This window comes from Amblyomma mixtum, chromosome 7 (genome assembly GCF_055824585.1).
Source record: "Amblyomma mixtum isolate Tamu chromosome 7, ASM5582458v1, whole genome shotgun sequence".
NCBI lineage: Eukaryota > Metazoa > Arthropoda > Arachnida > Ixodida > Ixodidae > Amblyomma > Amblyomma mixtum.
In genome coordinates, this window is record NC_143018.1 from 24127115 (window position 1) to 24152269 (window position 25155).

Genomic DNA, 25155 nt, shown 5'->3' on the forward strand with positions numbered 1-25155 from the left:
TGCTTATTAGGAGCTTTCTTTTCTTGATATGTTGCCAAGTAGACCCTTTTCAATGGCACCATAATAGCAGTGCATGCGCTGACGGGCTCCTGCGGTTCACATGTTTGTATAATCCATCATCTCAAACCGCAATGTACTTTATATAACGCACTCTGGCCATAACACTTTTAAAATTCATATCATTGGGAAATTCAGATCAACTGTAATCGTATCATCGAGCTTCTACTGCATTTACAAGGTGCAATCTACTGGGATTGTTCCAAGAGCTTGTAACTTTATATGGGCTGCTTGAAAACACAGGAACCCTAACCTCGCGATTTAACGAAGTTTTGGATGCAAGTATAACTTTGTTATATCGAGGTTCGACTGCACTACAATGTAAGTGAAATGCAAGCCAACAGCACAGAATAATTATCAACCTCAGGCATACCATAAAAATGCAAAAATATTATAGAGGTTTCATTGCAATCACAGTGGAAACACAGGGAACAAAACCCTAAATGTTAAAGCTGTTTCTGGTGCGCTACAAAGGTGCGAGCACTGCTGGCAAGCACTAACGACACGGCCAAAAGTAACAAGGAGTTTTGTTACAAGGAGTTTTCTTTTAAATCGCAGAGTAAAGAGTAAATTGCGCATGGAGCTTGCTTTTAATGATGAGGGTAAAGTGAATATGACAAATAACCATCAAAATAACTTTCATTAGCCCTTTTTCAACTATTAACACTGTTACAGTTCCAATGCTAAAAAGAATGGGGCCAAGACCATGTTTTATGAACTAACAACAGGACACCGCAACAACAACAACAAAAAATGCAGCCCTTCTAATGTTCAAAACAGTACTAGTATTCTATTATTCACATGTGACGGCACCTGGAATGCAAGGTGCTTATACAATGAACTAGCTCAAGATGTTACGCTCCCCTAGTACTTTCGATACAAAAAAGGGGGAAGAACTTTCACCTATAAAGCACACAACATGATTTTCAATGTAAACAGCGTGCAGTTACTGTTGAGCCCTTTAATGCAGCTTTTCACGGCATTAACGCCTTTTTATGAGCATGCGGTAATAGTTAGAAGGGATGTCTTCTGTGCTACAAGGTTATGGACATGACTTTACATAACCGGAACACTTAATATCGAGCAGAGGCGCCTTATTTTGTGTGCTTCCTCATTTCGTGGCGCTTCATGTCATCCATTCGTGAAAACGGTGCTGAACAAACGCGACACTTAAACATCCTTTTTCCCAGGTGGTTTCGCACGTGCCGATCAAGGTTTCGCTTCAACGTGAACGTCATGGGGCATAGGTGGCACTGAAACGACCTCTTGCCCGTGTGGGTCCGCAGGTGGTCCAAAAAGTGATCCTTCTGCGTGCATTTCTTGCCACAGTGGATACACTGATATGGACGATCGTCAGCCTTCTGGTGATCGTTCACGTGGGTGTGCTGTACCCTGCTGGACTTGCTTTGAAGCAGCAGCTCGCTGACACAGGTGCCTTCTCCTGCTGGTGGGCTGTGCTGCCAAACCTGCGCCAACCCTGCACCATGGAAATGAGGACGTTGCTGCAAGTGGGTGCATACACCTGCCGATGTCAGCAAGGGTTAACACTATGCCATGGAAATGGTTCGATATGCGCTCAAGGCTTTGTTATAAAAGACGTAGGTTCCACATGATGCAAGCATATGCACTGTCAGTATATTAGCTAAGCATTTCTTAAGATAATTCAGTAAAAAATGTGATGTAAATGATTTAGTGAATGATGAAGGCTTTCTTATACAACACATAGGCTCATCATGATGGTAGCATATGCATTGTCAGCATGTTTAGGAAACATTTTCTGCTTAGATGTTTACTAGAGTTGTGCAAAAGAATTTCAACCTTCACTGAAATGTTGGTGGAGCCTGTAACAAGCTTCTGTGAGTTTACTTACAAAAAAAGTAGTTCTATGTACAGGCACGGACAAAGTATTATGTAGCAAGCTCTGTGTTTGAACTTTCCTCGCGCACTGTGTAAAAAAAAAATACAAACAGTATTTTCTGTTTTACATGCAAGCACTCCAGTGGCATTTAGTGCCAAATATATAAAGTTCCTTTTAATTTTGCAGGTTGATGCATGAGAGGAGTTTAATCACCGAATCCTGTTTTGTAATACTACGGCTGCAACTGTACCATCGGGGAATAAAAATCTCCAGGACGCAAGAAACCTAATGGCCGTACAGGGCTTTTTTTATATCTGCCGCTAGCTTGTGACCCCATTAGTGGAGATGGAAGTCCGAGACTCGCCTTCTCTAATGCTTGCAAGTTAAATCAGGCATTTGCAGGCACAGGTTGCATCTATGTGCCAGGATCACTGATCACAACATGTTCTGGAGAATTTCGTGCCCAATAGTACGTGGCTAAATTGTGCACAATAACGTAATTTCAGAGAGACACTGTCATCCTTGAGTCTCATCTTTCCAATGATTGTTATATTTGGCAACGTGAAATTAAAAGCGGTGAGCAATGAAACCTGAAACAAAAAGCTAAATCTAGAACAAATAAGAGAACCAAGTACTCTCAGTCAAAACAATGCATGAGGACCTACGCAACGCAAAAAGCCACGCAACTCAAAAAGATAAAAGGAAATTGAAAGTATACTAGCTATGCAACATCCCACACTTCCGGCCAACATTCCAAAAAGTCACTGCACCTCAAAAACAATGACATGTGAGAATGATTACTTGAGAAAGAGAATCACAAAATATGCATGCACAAAGTCAACATACAAATATGTCCACTCAGCACTGAATCGTCACCAGAAGTGAATGTATTTGCACCTTCATTGTGGGCCAATTAATTCAAAATATAGGGTGCAAGAATGAGTGGCGGCCCCACATGTCTGCAGAGTTTACAGGCACAGCAAGCACACGCGTGAAGGGAACCAATGCACTCCAGACGTGTTTTGTGGTGTGAAACTGAAGCAGCTGTTCTGAGACACTCTTCCAGCTAACTTAACAACAGGCGCAAAGCACTAAACATGAACACAGACAAAGAAAAAAAACTGGATGACCACAATGTCGACTAACAACCCACTGTTTACTGCGAGACTGCCATTTAAAGGTGCACTGAAGAGGATTCTGAACTTGTCTTTTTGCCGCGGGAACTCGATCTACACGTTCCTAGCATTCTAGAAACTGCAACTTATTGCCCTGTATGGCCGATATCCCTAATTAAATCGAATTAACGTCCGGCTCCCGCCCTTTTTTTTTAATTCTGCCTCGTACGATGAGCGGAGTCGACCAACGCGTGAAGTTCCTTTCACCCAGTCCCGTGGAGGCTTTGCTTTCGCTTTATTTTGTTTTTTAGGTTTCCATGAATAAATAGTTTCATTCGCAGGTAATATAGCCACAAAATAAGCCCGCAGAAATAAAAATACGCGCGGACTATTTGCTACTATGGACTACTACGTATTACTCCGCCGATGGCAGAGCGGCAAGCCGCCACGGGACTGGGTGAAAGGCGCTCCACACGTTGGTCGACTCCACCCACCGTACGAGGGAGAATTAAAAAAAAAGGCGGGAGCCGACCGTTAATTCGATTTAATTTGGGAAATCGGCCACACAGGGCAATAAGTTGCAGTTTCTAAGAATGCTAGGAACGTGTAGATCGAGTTCCCGCGGCAAAAAGACAAGTTCAGATTCCTCTTCAGTGCACCTTTAAGTGAAGGTCCATCAAGCAAAAAAAATTTAGATGATCAATGCAATTGATGCTGCAGAGTATGCATTAGCACTAGTAGTCCCCCAAAAGGAGAAGCCAATGCTGCCGACAGGTTCAGACTGTGCCAGCGGATGGCATAATTGTCTGTCGATAACAGTGGGGCATGCCATACCTCCTCCCCCACTCTCTTCCACATTATGGTAACGTGGATGATTATGAAATCATCCACATAGCATGACAGTATGATTATGAAATATTACAAAGAAGACAAAATGTCCGTACAAATAAAATGGAATCACTGATTTGTTTCTAAACACACGTGCGAAATTTCAGAGCATCTTGTTTGCTGCACCACACATGGAATGTAGAACTGAAATTGTGCTCAAGCATTAGTCAAGAACTGTGCACAACGAAAGCTTGTCAATGTAGGTGCAGGGTAGTGCCACCAGGTTGCCACTCAGCAGGTCTCTCTTGCCCTCAATGGTTGTACAGGCAGGGACATTTGCAGTGGGTGTCCACTGGTGACACTCCATAGGGTTTGGCTGCATAATGGCAGCTGCCTTCCGCCATGCGAACTCTACTGTGTGACAACCAAGCCTGCATCGTGAAAGATAGCACACTTTAGCAGGAACATGAAGCGCACAACTCTCACCCTCAGCACGATTTAACTCTCCCGTCCCTAACGACATAGGAGAGAAAATGCTGAAGGTGCTCTGATATTCAGTCAAGTCAGTCATGACGCTAGCTGTACTGGGCGACAGCTTTTCTAGGCAATAAAGGGAGCTATAGGGGTGGAGTGTTCGTAGCTGTGTGATTCCATCAAATAGTTCGGCCGCATGACAAGTGCGCCTGGCGACTTCTCTGTAAGCTTCTTGTAACAAGACGTGCCTAGCAAACTGGTTGTAATCAAGAAAACTGTTCTTGCCTTGAATTTCAAATGTAATCAGTTGGCAGTCATGTTAGAAATATGCATTAGATAATGAATATTGCCAATATATTATATGTTTTTCAGATAAAAAAGTTGGAGGCTTATCAAGGTTAAGCCCCGTGGATGCGAAGCAACCTTCGTTTTGCATTCTTATTATTAACGTCCTTAGCGTTTGGAGGCATCTTGACCGCATACACGCCCGGCGCAAAGACGCTGGCGCGGTTGCGGGCACAGAGACTGACGCGACGGCGGGCGCGCGCCGCTTCATCCCTGGCGTGACGTCACATATCACGTGATGCAGCGATGATGGCGCCGCCGCCGCGTCGCGCGCGACGGCGCGAACCAAAGCGTGGAGGCCTCCGCCGGGCGACGTCCGACGGCGCGATATGTGGAGGCCCCATCTGCAGCCGGTGTGACGTCATCACGTGACGTCACATCATGTGATCTCACTTCAAGGTCAATGGTGGCCACCGCCGGGAGGCGACCGACGGCGCGATATGAGGCCCCATCTGCAGCCGGTGTGACGTCATCACGTGACGTCACGTCACGTGACCTCACTTCAAGGTCAATGGTGGCCACCGCCGGGCGTCGCGCGAAGACCCGAAACCTACGTTAATATGCTTCGCATAAAACTATTAACTGAAACCACGGACTATGTTTCGTTGCATTGGAAGAGAGAATGTTTAGACTTCGTAGCTTACGCTCCACTGCCAAAAAAAAAAAAAAAAAGTTGTCGCGGAGTACAGTACACGCAGTGCTGACGTAACTAGTTTAGGGTTTACAATAATTAAGCCGTGAAATCAAATATTTTCAGCTAGGAAATTGGAATAGAGTTCACACGAACATCTGGAATAGTGAACAGCTTATTACAAGGGACCCTGGTTTATGATCTGTATTGCTAATGCACATGTCAGTAAAAAATAAGAATGTGTGCACAAGAAATTTTTGACTCCACATCACAGGAACATTGTCATACCTTAGGACAGTCTCCTCACATAAGGAATAACGAAGACTCACAAAAGCAAACACAGAGCTAAGGCTAAGAGCGTGTTAAAGATAGGTCTTCCTTCTTGAACAGTAGGGAAAGTTCCAGAGAGCTAAAATGGTGACACTAGAAAGTTGAAACAGAGAAGGAAGTCAGGAGTACAAGTTGCCACTGGAAGAAAAACAATGAATAATCTCCATTTACTTGCTCTGACGCAAGTCTTCAAACACATCAGCGAGTTACATCAGTAATTATAAATAACTTGAATTTTAAGCAAGTTAGCAAGCAAGAGGCAAAGGAGCCTACACCCTTTGTACTTATAACAGCAGAAAAATTTTGCCAGCAAGCACGTCTCAGTGCTCACAACTGCCAAAGTATCATACAAGATGAAGCGGTGGTCTCATGATAGTTTGCGAGTTATGAGTGCCAATAATCTAACTACAGAAAGGTGTGCAGCTATTCTAGGTGCTCTAATAATATGAAAAAAAAAAAATGAAAATGGAACAAACTGGAAAAAATAAATTTTATCCTAGCTTCGGTATGGTATATGGGGGTTTAACGTCCCAAAGCAATTCAGGTTATAAAGGATTGAAGGGCTCCAGAAATTTCGACCACCTGGGGTTCTTTAACGCGCACTGACATCGCAAAGTACACGGGCCTTTAGAATTTCACCTCCATCGAAATTCAATCATCGCGGCCAGGATTGAATCCGCGTCTTTCGGGTCAGTAAACAGTAACTGCTATCATCTGTCTGGAGACAAGACATCATGACAAGTGCTTTTGTCTTCTTTTTAAATAACTGCTGAGATTACGAAGCAATGGAATGGGCCTTGTACGATACAACCTGCGGGATTTGAGAAATAATTGGCAAAGAGCAGGCATGCCTATCTCCCGAAGTTTCAGACAGGATATAATGCAAGGAATAGGCAGAATGCAGTAAAATTAACAGATACAGTAGAGTCTCTATGATACATCCATCACGATTGATATGAATTCGTGAAATTCTCTGGCCGGAGTGCATTGTGTACAATGTACAGAATTTCAGGCGTTCCAAACACTCTCCCAGGCCACTAGGATGATATGAACACATGTGCCATGACTACACTCTCAAGAATTGAGCACTGCATGCACATTGCCGACACACAATTGCTAAGTTGCGTGCTATGTACCATGCACGGTAAGCAGTGAGGCACGGCCATAAATAACTCTCATCAACGAATAAAAACGTCTGCGTGAAAGCATTTCCTGTGCTTTTGAATAGAGGTTTTGTTCGTTTTGCATGAAAAGAATATTTTTCATGACCTCGTGAGATTTGTATCATCGAGATTCTACTGTAAAAGAATACATAAACCAAAAAGATAAACGTCCGCATGTAAAAACTAATTTGGAATTTCACTAACACAAGCATAAAAGAAAACTAAAGTGGAGTTAATCCTTACTCTTTATTTACCACAGCATGTGTGACAACCTGCCATCACAGACAGCTTTAATAGGAAGAAAACACACCAAGCCACCACATGTGGTCATCGACAAAAAAATGACAGATGCAATGATACCGTACTTCACTTAGAGCACACACACCAGGAGAACTGTTGTCAAATGGTGAATACAGCAGGAATACAGTCACCGACTGATTTTTCGGATTCAGCGGGACCCATAGAATGGTCCGAATAATCAAACGGTCCGAAAAACCCGCAAACTTAAAAAAAACTCTTTGCTGAGAAAACCGGCTTCAGAAACTGTGAACTTCATTTGTTTTTCACATTCCATTTGCAAGATATAATATTAGACTGCAATCAAGCCAGACCAAGCCAGAGTCCAGCTTTCGTCACGTCAGCATTGCTTGATGTCACCAATACTAGACTCTACGTACGATGTGGCCACAGAGCATGCCATGAATACACCGTGATACATTCCCCACATTCCCCATCCCACATACAACACCCACCCGGCAACGACTACTGCAAAGACCGAGAGAGGAAACCCACTGGAAGAAGCGAAACAAAGCGAGCGTCTCCAGCTGCAACCCCCCCCCCCCCCCTATGTCCCCCACATGCCCCACACCAAATGCGGTGTCGTCGTCTAAGCCGTGGCAGACACTACTGCTGTCCTGTTTTCAACGTGACTGCACAATTTTCCTTGTAGGCCTCCCCAATGGCAATGAAGAGCATGTCATCAACTCAAGCCACTACTCGAGCAGCAACAATGAGGAACAAATAGCCAAGCCTATCCAAGCCAGCCCGTCTGACTGCCTCTGTTTAAATCCAAGCCCGCTCACATCTATATTGGGTAAAAATAAATGATCTCTACAGCATTACTGGTGTCTATTCTATCCCAAAAAATCAAAATATCGAATCGAAATAGTGTGCAGGAACGAATTATTGAGGTAAAAAAAATCAGTTGGTTACTGCGCACGGAAGGAAATCGAATTAAGTTCATAGTATTCAGCGCAAAGGCACCAGGCTGAAGACAGAAAGGGGGAAGAAGGATGGGAAGGAAGACGAACACAATACTTGCAAGGACTGTACTCCGAGGTTTTCGAGCGTGAAGATTCTTAGCAGGAGCAAACTGCAAACCACATGTGAAACGATAGAGGCATATTATATCACGAAAGCTGGTTTGAAATGTGTGACACTTCAGAGGTGTTGTATCATGCAGATAAGATGTTTCTTTCTAGGTTTCTGAGATAAACATGTCAGGGTTCTTTCTTTCTTTTTCTTTGCTTCCCCCAGTATGGCGTGTGCCTGCGCTGGTCTGAGGGCATTTGGGTGCCTATGGATAAACAGTTGTCAGTCAGCGCTGCTTTCTATCTTTGGCCTTTGCGTTGAATACTAGAAACTTAATTCGAGAACACCAACTAGCCCAGCAACTAACTCTATGGAAGAAAATCGTTTCTACTAGAAAGAAAACAGTTTTAGCATTTATGAAACAGTTCCAGATGTTAATCCTTACTGTGCAGCTTGTGCAGTGTTACGATTGCAACTGTGCACAAACACAGCATACTCTACCCCACGAAGAGATGGGGCCAAAGCCATTTGTGATACAATTTCCCAAAGATGCCTGTGACAATAAAGCCTAATTCATCCTTTTAGTTACTTGTAGACAACAGTGATACTGGTCACTATAACCTGACAAGGTAACAAAGTTGCGACTCCACAGCAACATGTCTCACTCTTAAATCACTAACAGTCACATCCTATGCACCTTCCCATTTAGTGGAAGAATCTTCTTCTATACTGGCAAACAATCACATCCTATGCATTTTCCCAATTAGTGGAAGACCTTTTCTATAATGTCAAATTAGTAAGTGCACATTCCCCTTTAGTGGAAGAATCTTCTTCTATAATGGCAAACAATCACATCCTATGCGCTTTCCCAATTAGTCGAAGACTTTTTCTGTAATGGCAAATTAGTAAGCGCACTTATGTATAACAATCATGCAAAACTTTTGACCAACCACTAGAACTTATGCAAGAACCAGTTAAACAATGCTGATCAAAATACATCACTAAACCTCTAGTATTGAGATGTATCCACATCTGACACAAGCACTTTGGTGGATTTATAGTAAGAATAAACTAAAAAAAAAAAAGAACCTCATGACGCACGAGTTCTGGCCACCATAACACGTGGCTTGACTGCAGGCAGACACTTGGACTGTAATAAGCGCACTCTTACTTGAACGACAATGAAGTGCCAGTGAAGTATCAAGAAGAGACGTGTGTTAGATACAATGGGTGCAGGACAACCCCTAACCTCAACCCCAACATAAAAATACACATGCTTAACCCTTTGAAGGTTTTTGCCGTATATGTACGGCGGCGGTTTTCTGTCCCGCAAGGTCTTTGCCGTACGGGTACGATTTCGATCTTCCGTTTGAAATTTTGCGCCAAAAGAACAATGCGTGCTCACTGGGGGGTGCTGCCACCTCTTAGGACTTACAAGAAGTGTTTGAATTTTGTGCTGCCTTCTTACGGAGATAAGCAGAACTTATGTCTAGCTTTAGCGCGGCGGCACAGACTGCGGCAACACCCCTTTTGTAGTTTTGGTTTCGCCGCGCGATCGCAACGGAGTCGCGCGAAATTTGAGTTTTCTTTTTGTCAGCACTATCTTGCAGGGGCTGCCGAAGTTGATTTCTATCTTGATTGGCGCTGCTCTTAGCTTGCTTATCACCGTTGCTCGCGAGGTATTCTCGCTCTCTGCGGCAAAGCGCCTACGCGGTTTTGATTCCGCCGCGGGATCACAACGGAGTCGTGCGAAACGTGTTTTCTCTTTTTGGGCACTCTCTTCCAGAGGCGGCGGAAGTTGATTTCTGTCTTTATTGGTGCTGCTTTTAGCTTGTTTATCACCGTCGCTCGTGAAATTCTATTGAACATTTTCCAGTAGTGAGTGATGCTGTCACCAAAGTACTGTTCCTAATTTTTTTTTTACTATTTATTCTCGATTATATACATTTTGTAGATTCAAGATCCGCAATAAAGTAATTTGACCACCTGGGAAAGTTTTCTTCAAAATAATTCGACCCTCAAAGGGTTAACTAAAAAGTTTAGGTGTGCACTCCTCAAAAACAATTAAAATATAATTCCAGAAGCCAAATTTTTCCGAACTCAAACAAACGTAAAGCATCATTACAAGTAAGCCCTCACTGCACCAGTATAATGCCCCTCCTTTCAATACTGTTATACAGACTAATTGCAAAGAAACATATATGCGCAGCAAAATAAGAATTTGCTTAGTGATGCCAAAAAAAAAAAAAGACCAGCACCGAGAGCAAGAATTGTTAGGCTTCTTCGTACTTTCAACAGAGAAATGCTATGAGCTAGTACCACAAGAATAATCAAGGCAGAAAGCATTAGGTTCGTGCTCGGTCCGTCAATGCACCTTTAGCCGCATCTATGTCATTATATACACTCAAAAGTGAGGCAGTAGGTAACAATGAAATATAAGTAAAAGTAAATAGAGTACAAATATAGCACAGTAAATACGGTAAACATTCAACATTTCTATTCACCAGTAATGTTCCTTCCCTTCTACTATATATGGCCTGTTGTACATGAACTACAAGTTTATGCGTTTATACATACCATTTGGAAAGTCTCACCATAACTTTCGCTCTTCGGTGAAATGCTACCAAGACGTTACAAAGGTGCCTTTATCAAGCATCACACTCCTGAGCGCCTTAATAAGAAGCCTTTCAGACAAGGATGCTGAGAATAGACAGAGCCACTGGCTTTGCAGACCCTGCTAAATGCTGGTAGAAGAGGGTGCCAAGACTTTGTTGTACAGAGGCTCTATGTTGGACGGTGCAGTCTTTTTCTCTTCAATGGGAACCTGTGTGCGAATGACACCGGACACAACCCACACAGGGAACGGTTACTACTCGGCGTGCGCCCGAATGTGCCGGGTGAGGCTTGCCTTACTAGTGAACTCCATAGAACACACGGGGCAGTTAAACAATTTCTTGCCCGCGTGGGTGCCGAGGTGCTTCACCAGGTTGCTACGCTGCACGAAACTCTTGCCACACATGTTGCACTGGTGCGGTCGTTCACCAGCGTGCGCCCTCTGGTGGTCCCTCATGTGGGTGTGGTACACCGTGGTGTAGTCGCAGAGAGGGCACCGAAACAGATGCTTCCCTTTACCACGGGCACCCTGTCCTCTGCGACGTGTAGAGGCAAAGCCTGCGCCATGGTAGAGGGCACACTTTGAAGGGATGCTGAAGACAAGAACAAACATTGATACATTGCAGCTTTCAAATGATAAAGGCACTACTTTCATTGAATGTGGAGCTTCTGTAAGCTAAAAAAAAAAAAAAGCCTAAACGCCAGTGGCCATGCGTGTGTAATGCAAACAGCTGTGTGCTGTGGTGAGTGCAGCAGTTGCTCCGCCACTCTGTGGTACCCACGTGCAGAGGTGCTAATTAAACATTAGTCCACGCTTTTGCACACAGATGGCACCACACCCCTTTGCACCTAGTCTGTACTTTGCGTTACACCAAAGACACTGCAGAACCAGGAAGCATGCACTTAACAGCTGCTCCTGTAAAACGCCTGAGAAAGAAACACTGGTACTGACCCCACCAATTGTTTTCACAAGCAAACTGCGATGATGACATCAGCATTTCTTTTTGATACAGATCTCTGAGGCTAGACTACAATGTGATTCACTTTCAAATGGTGATCACAGCGTCATTTTCAGTCTTGGCATGACAAGTTTGAATCGAGCGGCCAAAAAAAAAAATTTTGCTTTTAAATCTATTTTAACTCGGAAATAAATGCTTCCTTTGCTGCCAAACAAACATTAACAAGGCTACAAAGAGCAAGAGAATCAATTTTTACTAAGAACAAAAATTGTATGGAGTTGTTTACTGTGTCGGACGTGCGAGGCATATGCCAATGCTCAAGATGCTCTCATACCCTAATAAAGCTTTCCAGGACTTAGCCGAGGAAGCCTTTGATCACGTTTAGTCCTGACTGATGAATTTTGAGCTTCGACACTGCCACAGTGCTCTCATGAACATTCGAGGCCCCTGAAACCTTACTACTATGGAATGTTGACCTGTGGTCTTTGATGACTGTACTGATACATACACCAAATGGACACAATGCAGTTTCAACCTTGCATCATGGAAGAATCATTCACTCCAGTTTTGTAACCTACATGCTGGCACTACTGCCATAACGTCTCACTACTAAGCATGAGATGATTCCAAGTCTTTAGATCTGAATAACAATAAAAGAGAATGCACACATAAAGGATAATGCTCAAAGGTCTACCCTTTGTGACCCTTCCTTTTTTTTTATACACTTTCACAGTTCCAATACTGGGAAAAATGTGCAGGGTCTACATTCCCCTGAGCAAATGCAGGACAGTGCAGCAGAAAAGGGAGTATTCCACTATCTGCCGCGGAGTTCATGCAGAGGTGTCGAGCCCAACATGAACTCACAATGTACCAACTCCAAATGCTGGTGTCCCTTATCACTTTCGACGAGGGCAAGGAGAGAACTTCCACCCAATCGCAGTACAATCTTGTTATGATAGATCCGGTTTCAATGGATATTCAGATGTAACATGCCCTGTTTGGTTGATCTTCCTACTTTTGCCACTGGCTAACTAAATTTACTGCAGATTCTATAACAACACAGGTTCAGATGGAATGAACCAAATCAGGAGGCTGAAAGGCTGGTTCATGCTTCGTTACAGGCGCCCCAAATTTAAGTCTACTGACACCTACCTTGGAGATCTCGCTCACCTTTAAAGAAAAAGAAAATCTCGACTCTAAACAAAGTCAATGCACCTGCTCCATCCTCCACAAACCTAGAAGATCAAAGAATGATGTCTGAAACATCCTCCTCACTATGCAGTTCTTCACTAATGTCTACATTTTATTTATTGATCTCCCAGTACAGTCGCCAACTTTTCTCCGTGCTTTGTCAATGTACTTTTGCGCTCAATATGACCTGCAATGCACAGCTTCCAAGGCAATTATTTTTCAGACTATCAAGGGACCACGAAAATGTCTGAAAACTCGAATTTCTCAAAAAAAAAAAATCAATTTTTAACTCATTGCCAATATGCTGGAGGAAGTGGCCAGTAGTCTTGTGCACATTCTGAAGCTCCTCATCACTGAATATCGCTGCACGCTGTGTACGCAGACGACGGGCGGCGACTGCTTGCATGAGATCAGCGTACAATGGCTGCACTGTGCCTCTGACGTGCCACTAACGAACACACGGGTTGGGACAAAGTCTAGATGGGAACGAGAAGATGGCGCAGTTTCTGCTGCTGTAAGAACTGCGCCGTGCCCGCAGTACGAACGCCCGGAACAAGAAGGTGGAAATGCGAAGCAATAAGAGCCAACAAACGGCCAAAGAAAGCGCTCTGTCGGTGTTGGCCTTCGTAATAGAGGCTAGATCAAAACTGGCGTAGTAACCGGTGATATGCACTCTGCAGTGGCTTGCGTGCAGTGAAAGGTGTCTTGCCTGTCATTAAAATGCTAGCTGCTTACGATTTTATGATAGAAAATTTGGGGTTGCGATGCATTTTGCCGCGGGTACACTGACCTCACTTTGAAATTTTGCACCACCATTTTCTTCCATGCTTGCCATCTCCGTGAAGCCATAAGCCTCCTATGAACTTCACTGCTACTCATATTCAGGACAAAAGAGTCGGCATGGATGAGTTCCATGAGCTGTGACTACTGTTGCAAATTTGTGTGGTGGACGATGTTCAAGAACAGTACGAATTCGAAACCACGCAGGCATAACGTGCCGATTCGCAGAGAATATCAGCACCGTCTTTTAAGAGGCGCTCTTTTAGCTTGAATTTTGTTTTGTTTGGTTATGTTTTTGATCTCCCTTGAAGTTTAAATTCATGAGGTTCCACAGTACGCATTACATGGCAGCTTGGGTATCGGTGACGAGTGCGAATGAAGACTAAAATATCAAGCAGTCAGTTGAGATGTGTCCGAAATTTCAGGTGCCTTATGGGGCTAAGTTGCAGTGCTGTGAAAAAATCCGAATAATCAAGCATGTCCAAAAAATCGTGGGCCTTCTTGCGTAAAGTGGCATCGTCAGATGATTCAGCAGTGGCCCTCAAGGTGCACTTTTTTTCAATGGTACCTCGATGAGACATTACCATCAGTATTCAGTGCCGTTATGCCTACTGTGGGGCACTGCAGTTTTCCTACTCTCATCTCTCTGCCCGACACTCTGCTGCACCCTGCTATGTTTTCCTTGTCTTGAAATCCACTTCGCTATCCCAAAAGACCTTCAGTTGTTTTTTTCTCCACATTACAGGTGCCGGCCACGTCCAGCTCCTCTTCTTCATCTCAGCTACACTATTATCATCTCGGTAAGTACCTTATGCAACTCTCACTGAATGAAGGCGGCAATGAAGCAGCCCCTCACCTTTATGGGTTCGCATGTGTCCGTCCAGGGTCATCTTCTGGGTGAAGGCCAAGGGGCAGAGAGGGCAGCGGAACGGCTTCTCGCCCGTGTGGGTGCTCAGGTGTTTCATCAGGTGACTCCTCTGCACGAAGCGCTTGCTGCAGTGGCTGCACTGGTGCGGCCGCTCACCAGTGTGTGCCCTCCGATGGTCCTCCATGTGGGTGCAGTGCACCGTGGTGTAGTTGCACAGAGCGCACTGTAACAGTCGCTGTCCTTTTCCATGGCTTCGTCTGTGATGTCTGGCAGCTAAGCCTGCACCATGAGAAAATTGACCATTCTTCAATGAAATTCGAGGCCTGCCGACACCAGTCTGATGTGGTTCTAATTGCAATATCTACAGAAAAGTCCTGAATATGCATTTAATTTCAGTTTGCCTCCTAGTTTGTATTGTATGGCTGCTTTACTGCATTTGTGGCACGTCTCAATATCCAAGTCATGTACAGGCGCGGCCATAAGTAAACGGAGCACGCTATTCTGTTCGAAGTGCAATCACGCCTTCTCCAATGGAAATGAAGAAGCGTTGTTTGTCTACAGGAAAGCCCACCAGCCTCCGCTACCAGCATGCACGTACCACTGCTGGAAATTTCGATTAGGTGACGCGTGAAAAACATTCAAAGACAGTTGCGTGCTCCGTTTACTTTTGTCCGCGCCTGTACAAATGAATCCTTCTGCCAGTCATCGCCCTACAAGCCCATCTGTGGCTTTTTTGTGTATGGACAACATATGTGCACTTAAGTGAATAAGCAGTATTATTTTTATTATTACTGCCAAGCTCGTTAAGTAAACCAGAAAGTTAAGCTTTGAAATTAAATTCTTGCTTCTTTGATGCTGACATGGAGATGTCACAGGTAGCTTCCGCTAACAACTGCCCTATGAGCTGAGACATGAATCTACACACACAGAAAACCAGTTCATGTGCATGACCCAGAAATAAAAGAACCAGCATTTCCTACTATCTACTGCATAGTAAAACAACACTGAAGTACTTCGGGATCATTCTTACCAATAAGCTAGTTGTTCAGGTGACACTTCAGAAGTACATGCAGCAACACAGCGTCAGACATGGTACATTACGAGATAGCACACAAACAAGCTCAAAACTTTTCACATAGAATGTCTGCACCAGAATAAGCAGCATATCATGGGCAATATTGAACCCTGTCTTTTTGAAAGGCAGTTAAATCTACAGCATGCAACCAAGATGGGAGTTATGCTTATCTTTAGATTATATAAACAGGACAATTCACTTATTACTCATTTAGAGCTGTTAAATACCCAATAGCCAGAAACTTGCTGAAAGACTGACCTCTTCAATTTCTTTTTCAATGCCCTATCAGGTAAATTAAACTAAGCACACACAAGTATGTGAAGCCTGGCTGAATAAAAAATTGCACATGCACAAACCTCAAATTCCACTAAAAACAAGCATAAAAATGTACCGTGAAGCAGAACACGAATAACAGTCGGCATCCCAGACAACAAACGAAGATCAATGTGAGCACGCACACATAACAGCAGCTCTCACAAGGGCGATTCCAGATACACAAGGAGCATAAAAAATAACTTAGGGCTTGTGAGGATGCCAAAAAAAAAAAACTGCTTAAACTTTCGTAACCACATTGTGCACACACTCCTCCCAATGTAGAATGAATGGATTTTCTAATGGCATATTCTAGAGCAAACACAGTATACAACTAATGAGATGATGAAGCCAGTGACACAAGCAAATATCTAAAAAAAGAAAGTCCATCCATGACATCCCAGTGTATTTCCCACAATAATGACAGAGCTTGAGATGACAACTAGCCTCGTTAATCACACAGCAACATGTACTGCTGATAAGCCACTAACACCATTACACTCTGTACATTTTCACAGAAGTGAAGCCAGTTCTGTTGAAGGAAATCCCAGTGTTTGCATTTCCACTGTGGCAGCATTACCTAGAAGCAAACATGCTCGTATAAAGTGGCCATGTGCCATTCATGACCCATGATAAATGGTCAGAATACACAGATTTTGACCTGTATCAAGTGAAATGCAATTATATTCACATAGGAATCAATGAAGTTCATGCAACAGCAGGTGAAACAGCATTGTCAAGCAATTAAGCACTGGATTTCTCATATCTGTTAGTGCCAAGGCAATCAAGAGGTCACATCACAACAGTAAGTTCTATGGCTGTAGAAAAACATGCTGGCTGCAACAATGGCGTCATTACTTCAACAACACTGGGCTGCAGTCCGAGTATGCACAAGTACAAGGTGAAATAAAAACACAACGTTCGAAGCAGACTGTGTGGGGTTTTTGTTGGGTTTTCTAGAGCAGATATTAACAGCACTAATGTATTTTACGCAAACGACAGTAACTGAACAGGCACGTTTTTTGCCCAACAAAGGTATGCACTGAACTCTACTTGGGAAGTCCTAATGTATCTTGCCTTTCTCCTTGGCTTAAATAGTGCCTGACCACACACAAGGACGGCATTCATCAAAATGCTCCTTGTTTGTTCACCTTGGCATCAAGCCCCTCAAATAGGAATAGTGAGGTCAGGCTGTCACTACGGTGGAACAATTGCAGGCAGAATCACAAGGCTAATCCAATCCCACCAGTAGCTAACAAAATCCTAAACTCAACTCATGCTGATTCACCCTTTGCACGGGAACCACAGGCCAAACAAAGCCTATTCAACGCTGCCAAATGATGTGAAAGCATTATAAAGCAACAGTCTGTTTAGTATGTTCACTTTCTTTGCGGTACTTCATGTCGAAAGTGTGCGAACACGGTGCTGAGCAAAAGCGATACTGAAACAGTCTTCCACCTGTGCAGGTTTGCACATGTTGATCAAGGGTTGCCTTTAATGCGAAGGCAGCGGAGCTCAGGTGGCCATGTGGGTGCGAAGGTAGGCCACCAAGTCTTTCTTTCGCATGGCATTCATGCCACAGTGGATGATGCAATGCTGTGGGCACTCATCAGTGTCTGCCCTGTGGTGATCCTTCATGTTCATGTGGGGTGCCGTGTTGTATTTGCGCAGAGGGCACCAAAGCAGTCGCCCTTTGTCACGGGAGTCTTCTCCGGTTGCCATGTGGTGCTTGAGACATGCGGCAGCAAACCTGCAGCACGGAACGGAGATTTTCGCTGCGGTTCATGGCACACATCTGCTCACATAAATCTAACTGAACTTTAGCACTTAAAAAACAACTTGTGTGAATGCTCAGGACTCTGTTATAAAACCCGCAAGTTGATTGCATATTGTCAAACTGAGTAAGCGCTTAGCAAGACAATTTTTGAAATGCAAGGTATCTGCTGTGGCGTCGAAACAGAGTTCTGAAAAAAAAAGTTCTTAGAGTCCTTAGTTATTGAAAAATGCTGGCGAAATTTGTAATCAGGTTCGAAGTCATAGTTACTGTGAGACGCCGTTAGACTAACGTTCACGCACGTGTCGAAAGTTGTGCCAAATGAACTTCACTTTACCTCATGAGGGCATAACGATTGGTCAATATTAGCAAAAACACAACAAGAATACCGCAGCACAAGGATGTATAGCACAAGAAAGGATGAAGGAAAAAAAAATTGTGACGCCAGCAACAGCACTTGTGATGCAAGTCTTTATATAGGTTTCGTCATTTTTTTTTTAGCCATATGAAATAAGCACAACTGTAAGCACAACCAGAAAAACAAGTTATATCTACCAAGCAATTTTTTCCCTATGGAACCATTTACATATGTACATAAATTCGTTACATTTTACCTCACAGGAATTTCACGATTAAATAAGGCATGTAGCGCAGGATTATGGAGGTAAACCGAGTAATGCACAGTACACAACATACAATAGTACAGGCTGGCTGAATAAACAAAAGTAACAAATGAAACTGAAAATAGAAATACCGCAAAACGCATGAAAAAAACTAAGAAATAAAAACCTGCAAGGAAGAAAAAAGTATGAGGGGGAAGCAGATTAGAGTGCACAAAAGTGCACAAGAAAAAAAAAAAATCGAAGTGCTCTAAAACAAACGAGACAGGCAGACCTAATGGAAGGTGACATCAGCAGTACAAAGGCAAAAGCGAAGGAAACGGACATGATAGAAGTAAAATCCATTTCATAAATCACCACCGATGATGGAGAACCACAGTAACAGTAATGCTATAACACAAAGGCAGCAAGAAATGGAAGTGAAAGAAATATACTATTGGCAAAATGTAGCCTAGTGGACTGTAGATTTACTTTATGTTGACAGTGACAAAAATATGCACACAGACGACGCACACAACACATCCATTTTTATAAGCATACTCTGAAAATTTTAATTTTACCACAGGCACACAACACCAAATGTAAAGTCAACTCTCTCATTCTTCACATATCTCATAAACAGGTACAGTAGCCTGCTGTTGAACACATTTCAAAAGTGGACACCCTGTAATTAATACTAAGGAAATGATGGATGAAATCATATCTGCTCCCCTTTTAAGTTTCCAAGCAAGAGAAAACGAATAGAGTTTCTGGCTATCAGTGACCAAACAGTGCTCATGTCTTTAAAATGGCCCAACATATTATGTTTTTGCGTATGCCACACGTTTCCAAGCAGAGATGACCCAAAGAAAGTTACCATAACCACAAAAACATTTGATATAAATGCCCTGTTATGTTTGTAAACATCACAGTCCACATCCTTAGGTAAGGCACTGGATAACACTCACTACCCCAATGCCCACATGCTCATTTGTCTAACTCCATCTCCACCTTTCTTTCAACCCTCATGATCAATACCTCTCCTATTTCGATTTCTTCCCTTAGCCTTTCCTTTAAATGTATAGCAGGTCACATCCTTACTGACCAAACCAACTGATAAGTTATTCTGCAATCTTCCTCTCTTGTCACCAGAGCTTGATAACACAATAGTGGCATTTATGAGCATGATGAACAAAGAATGTTCGTCACTTGTGACAGCCCTTAACTGTTCAAACAGCACAGATTAGCTTACCAGTGTTACAAAATGCACTTTAATACATGCAGAATCAATGAAGTTTCTGCAGTTCTCAAACCTTCTGCTCTCCTACAGGGTTATTCTTAACAATTTTGTCTGACCAACGCAGCAAACAAAGAGGCCCAATTCGATAAAAATTTTCTATTTCTCAATTTTATTTTATTTTTCCCCTAACTCTGGGGTCTTCATCTGTCTTGTGATAAAAAAATTGTAGCAAAATATGCAGTAAAAATTTGCTTTTTTTTTTATGTGTGGTCATCGAAAATTCTCAGCGAATCGCGCTTCTGATGGTCCTAAAGCATCGTGAATTACGTGGATTTCCGACAAAGGAGCATCACCATCTTAGTATCACGATGAAGAGGGGCTTAGAAGATCAGAGCCTTCGCCAGTTGAATGCTGCATTTCTCTGAACAAAAACATACAAGGCGATAAACAAGGAAATAAATTTTAAGGTTTATTTTCTCAGCGCTAACCTTTTTTGCTTTTCGCAATTGCTATCGCTTTAAACATTTTGCAACAAATATTAGAATGATTATATTTGTTGCGTGTGAATCCTGAGATGTTGAGGAGTGCAATACAGCTCTCGATTTTTCTATGCACATGTTCAACAAATTTTGAGTTACTTCTTTTAAGATAAGTTGTCATGTAAATATGCATGCTGGAGGTAAACTTTTATATCCACGAGTACTGGGCATCCAAAAAAAAACGAATAGGTTTTCCAGAGAGAAAGGGACTTCGCGAATATGCTGACATTACAAAACTTGTGTGCTTTTTTCCTTTGTAGATGACTTTACGAGGGTGTTAATTGCAATTGCTCAACTATATCAGATAGTTTTAAAAAATGCAGCTCTGAAATGAGCACAAAGAGTTATATTCGTGCCAAATTTGGTTACATTTCCTGCATAAATAACGAAAATAGTTTTAATTGCTGTGTCCGCCTTAAAATATGGCCACCAACTTGTGGCTGTAATATACAACCTATGCCCCACACAGCTTTTGTTCATTCTTTTAAGTTTTCAGCAGTGTTCTGCAGCTGCACGACGCACACACCAATGAGAAAGCAGGCCGCTATGTAACATCAAGAACAAAGCAACACCTTAATTAATTGAGTCCACTACTTTCCTATTATTTCCAGCAGTGTACGATTCATACTAGAAACCCTAATTCCATTATGCGTTGGCAATGTGATAGCATTACCAGCTGTTGATGCCTCCACTGGAAGTAACACCACTTCACTCTAGATGACAGTTGACGGATTCTGGACTCTTGGGGTTTTTAATGGTATCACATTAAAACCTTGGACAATAAACTTCCATCAGAGTGGCCAAGCCAGTGCACGCAATTGCAGCATAGGCATTGCTACTATGGTTGACAAGCCTGCTACCATGGGCACTGCTACCCTAGTTGGCGCTGCTGCCTTCCAGTAGATGAACTTGCGGAGTATCGCTGACTGCCATGCTCGTGCATGATGGGACCTGCAAAGCAGAAGCCAATTAGTAGAGTTAACAACACAGGCTTTGCACAGCAACTGTTAGTGATTAGGCATGCATTTCTGAATCCTGCACACAGAACAGTGCACAAGTACAAGCTAGAGAAGACACGGTGAATGGAGCATTAAAGAGCGATTAAGATGCATGAACTACGTCTCTTTTATTAGCTAACATTTTACCAGATATCAAATGCTCCATTCAGAACGCAGCTGATGGACATAGGCCATTGTACTACAAGACCACACACAGTTCAGAAGAATATGGTCACCACAATAAATTAACATTACAACTGCAAAACGTATGTCTACAGATATCGTGAGTTATCGCTTTGAGAAAATAAACCAATTCAAATGCTGTATATATCCATCAAGAGATACAGGGTATTTTACACCTAGAATATTTACTATGCTATTTATCACATTAAGACATACACACACAAAAAGAGAACCACCTCAAGCACTTTGGGAGACCCCTGTTATTAAACACAGGGTGATCCAAAAGTCACAGAAAATTCAAGAATTTGAAGAGTAGAGACAGAAGTGCAATGCCATTTTCATACAAATACACAGGAAGATGACTAATTATTTTTTAACACTGCAAATTTTTTCTGCCTTTAGCATTTACATTCATCATTTACATCAGCATTTACATTGCAGTTTTTTTCGTGCCTCACGTGGTTAAAGGCCAACTACACGTCACTGCCATCGTCTGGTTGATGAAACCGAAACAGCATTACAGAAGAACTTCTATTGTAAATTATTTAGCAGTCATAGGAGAATACCATGAAGTGATCCATGTCTAACGCATCATTTGAAAGAAGAGAACACGCAACTAAAACTAGGTGTCGACTGTCCTGTAACACGAGGGCACTTTATTGTATCCACATTTCCTATGATGCTGCTTGCTTCAGAAAGCAAACTAAGAGAATGTTGAATTTTGGTAAAACACAGAAAACACACTGAATGCACGAGAAAGATGCCAGCATGAATGGCAGCGCTCATGATGCAGGCACAAAATATTTAGGCACAGGAAGCACAAGTAGCAGCTATTCAGAAATGCTGCTTCTACCAAAAGTATTCGGCTCAAGGCAAGAAATAGTAACACACATGAAGTGAGAGATAAATACTGGTTCGAGCATGGTATATCATGTGCTGCACAGTGCTACACACTAAAGCTGGCATGAAGCCTGTCATGCACAGTTTGGCGACCATAGCAAAATATTTGGCGTGATATCGGTATCAATCTGCCTAAAGACATTAACGCACATTTTGCCGTCCATGCAATTCAGGCGTTTGGGTCTGCAATCATCATCAAATGCCAAATTTTGTCCTCCCAATGGTTACTATGCCCTCCAATATCCTGCAAAGTGAAAAAGAGAGCACGGCAGCACGAATTACGAGTATTAAAACACCAACACTTTGAAAGCCCCTCGTGCGTTTGGCCACCGGATTTGTAAAGTGCGGCGACTGAGTCCGATCTCTCGGCAGCTCAACAGCGGTGCTTAAAACTCAGTAATGGGTCGAATTTACGCACAGGGTCGAGGCAAAGCAGGGAACCACGTTTTTCGCCTAAAACTGCAAAGTGGAACTTCTCCTAACGAGTCGGTGATGTAAGTAGCTCGCTCGCATCGCGGTACTCCAAGCCCGACAAACGGCGCGCCAAGCTCAACAACTCTCTTACTCGTGGAAATAGTAACCTACCAAACGAACGCGAGCACCTCAGGTAGAAAGTAAACAATCCAGCGACCCCAGTCGTGCGCGGCCGAGCATAGATTAGGGGCATAAGGGGCCCATTCACGACCGCACCGCGCAGCCCAAGCAAAAACGCCACAAAGCGTTCCGTTAATATTTTGTGCACGCGTCATGTCACTGTTAAACCGCGGTTCACCGAACAGCCGCGTCACGTCACTGAGCCTTGTATTAGGCCACAAACGCTGGAAGCAGCTTCAAACCACTGTCACCGAGCCGACGTTTGGCTTGGCGAGCCATTTCTGAGCGCACTAAAGAGGAGCAAATCGTTGCAAGTCAGCAGCGCTAAGCCGCCCCTGCACGGTAAGCACACACGTTCGTTTCTGCAAAGCTTAGCCTTCAACACACAACAATAAACGCGAACCTGTCAAGAGTCCGGTCTTTCAGGCGCAGAACTTGCAGGCTGCAGCTAGCAAATATTCGCTATTGCCCGCTGTCGCCATTGTTGATACGCGCATTGTTTCATACCCTGTACCATAGAGTTTCTTACTACTACCTAGAGGGAAAGCTGGCGGCGCTGCACTTCAGCCAACATGGACACTCAAAGCATCATGGGGCGGTGAGCTACTTGTTGCGGCACAGTCGTAGTTTTTCGGGAACATAGAGTGGCAGTACTAAGGCGTTTCATTCCGAAAACGTAGTTCGTGTGTGCGCAGACGACTTTCGCGCGAACGCAGTGTGCAAAAGCCATAGTAGTGAAGACGCGACGACACACGACGCCAATAAAAGGTTTTACTCTTCCGAAATGCCATTAAAAAACCTCTTAAAGTATTTAAGCAACAAAATTTTTTTTGAAAACATATTTCCTTTTAAAAGTGCGCCTGTTAATTACGAAATAATAGTTTTTTTAGTTTTCATCACTTGGCCAATAGGAAAGCTAGTCATGTCTTATTTTAGGCAAACTTTGCACTTAAATGCTTTTCTGCTCGTTTGTTGCAATCATTAGACAAGATTTTCAATGTTAGGACGTTTGTAGTTATCAAACAGCTTTATTTTTTTATTATTTTTTGGCCAAAAGTTGCAGTTCCGCAACAAGTAGCTCACCGCCCCATGATGCTTTGAGCGCCCATGGTGGCTGAGGTGGTCACGTGGGGTCTCCATGCAAACTCCCATAGACGGCTTGCCAGCTTTCCCTCTAGGTAATAGTAAGAAACTCTATGCCCTGTACGGAACTAAGTTGATCACTAAACAGAGAGAAAAAAAAAAGGTGAAGCCTTCTTATGACCAACGCGACTGAAAAACGCCTTGATACTTCAATTAAAAATTCAGCTTCATATAATTTAGCAGAAGTTAAAAGACACGTGATCTGAGATCGCTTATCATCATTACCGTGAAAACGAAACTCTATTATGTACTCTATATATTAGCTTCCCTTTCCTCCATATCCATACCTCACTTGGCCATGGAGGTAAACTTGGCCAATTGTAAACATTAGTCATCACGTTAAATTACCCTACCTCGATTTTAATGTAATCTATTTTTCCGCGCCGTTTCGGTTTCAGCAGTCGATTGATTGATTTATTGATTGATTTAGTGAGTGAGTGAAAACTTAATTGTTTCACCAGTACGACACCTCTTTCTCTTTCACTCCCACCTTCCTCCCTTCTCTACCAACGTTCATGGAACTAAACTTCTCTACGGCGCGGTTCAGGTGTGGTTGGTTGGTTGGTTTATGGGGTTTAACGTCCCAACGACGCCGTAGTGGAGGGCTCCGGAAATTTCGACCACCTGGGGTTCTTTAACGTGCACTGACATCGCACAGTAGTGTCCACCGAGATATGTGAGAGATACTGCGCTATTTCCTTTCCTCGAAAACCATTTTACTACCAATGAAGGGAACCTCCTACTCCCCGCCCCCGGACGGAGGCTCAGGGGACGGGGGCCAGGGCCTCAATGACTAAAGACTGGCAAAGACGCACTTGACCGCGTTCGATAACGTCATGCCCGATGCGATACTCGGCGGTCTCCAAGAGCTTGGATTCAGCGCGAAGACGTACTGTACAACTATGTATAAAGGACACTCAGCAGTTGAGAAGCGGTTGCGACGTCAGAAAACATCAGATCATTGAAACAGTTTAATGAGTTTTACGCGACGTGGGTACTTTTCGGTACCGAAAAACAATGATAAACGTAAATAAATTGGTTTTTGAGGAAAGGAAATGGCGCAGTATCTGTCTCACATTTCTCGGCGGACACCTGAACCCCACGCCGCAAGGGAAGGAAGGTGGGAGTGAAAGAAGAAAGAGGTGTCGTAGTGGATCGTCTCCGGCATAATTTCGATCCGCCACCAGACAAAAAGCTCGACAAAAGCCAGGAGGTAACGTGGCGTCGGCTCCAGACGCGAGCCTTCTTTAGCCCGTCGAGACTAGCACACATGTA

The 25155-nt window shown here is 43.3% G+C and overlaps 1 protein-coding gene across 4 annotated transcripts; it reads right to left on the reverse strand.

Moving 5' to 3' along the window:
* Positions 1-23248, reverse strand: LOC149335316 (uncharacterized). Of its 4 annotated transcripts, none has more exons than XM_089551989.1 (5): positions 23141-23237; positions 22294-22387; positions 20736-21013; positions 14512-14802; positions 1-1534 (listed from the first exon to the last, which is right to left on the reverse strand). In XM_089551989.1, the coding sequence occupies exons 4-5, from the start codon at positions 14705-14707 to the stop codon at positions 1152-1154; spliced, it is 579 nt and encodes a 192-aa protein (XP_089408115.1). In that variant the 5' UTR covers positions 14708-14802; positions 20736-21013; positions 22294-22387; positions 23141-23237; the 3' UTR covers positions 1-1151. The 4 variants fall into 4 exon arrangements, with proteins under 4 accessions (XP_089408115.1, XP_089408116.1, XP_089408117.1 ...); XM_089551992.1 differs by lacking the exon at positions 1-1534 and adding an exon at positions 7671-11283; XM_089551990.1 differs by lacking the exon at positions 22294-22387 and having other exon boundaries at positions 23141-23248.
* Positions 23249-25155: the final 1907 nt, after the last annotated feature.

Bases quoted from the DNA above. Each gene is read 5' to 3' on its own strand.
- LOC149335316 (XM_089551990.1), bottom strand. From the start codon at position 14,707: ATGGAGGACCATCGGAGGGCACACACTGGTGAGCGGCCGCACCAGTGC. The intron at 1,535-14,511 runs GTGAGGGGCTGC...TCCATGGTGCAG, and splicing joins ACACATGCGAACCCATAAAG to GGTTGGCGCAGGTTTGGCAG.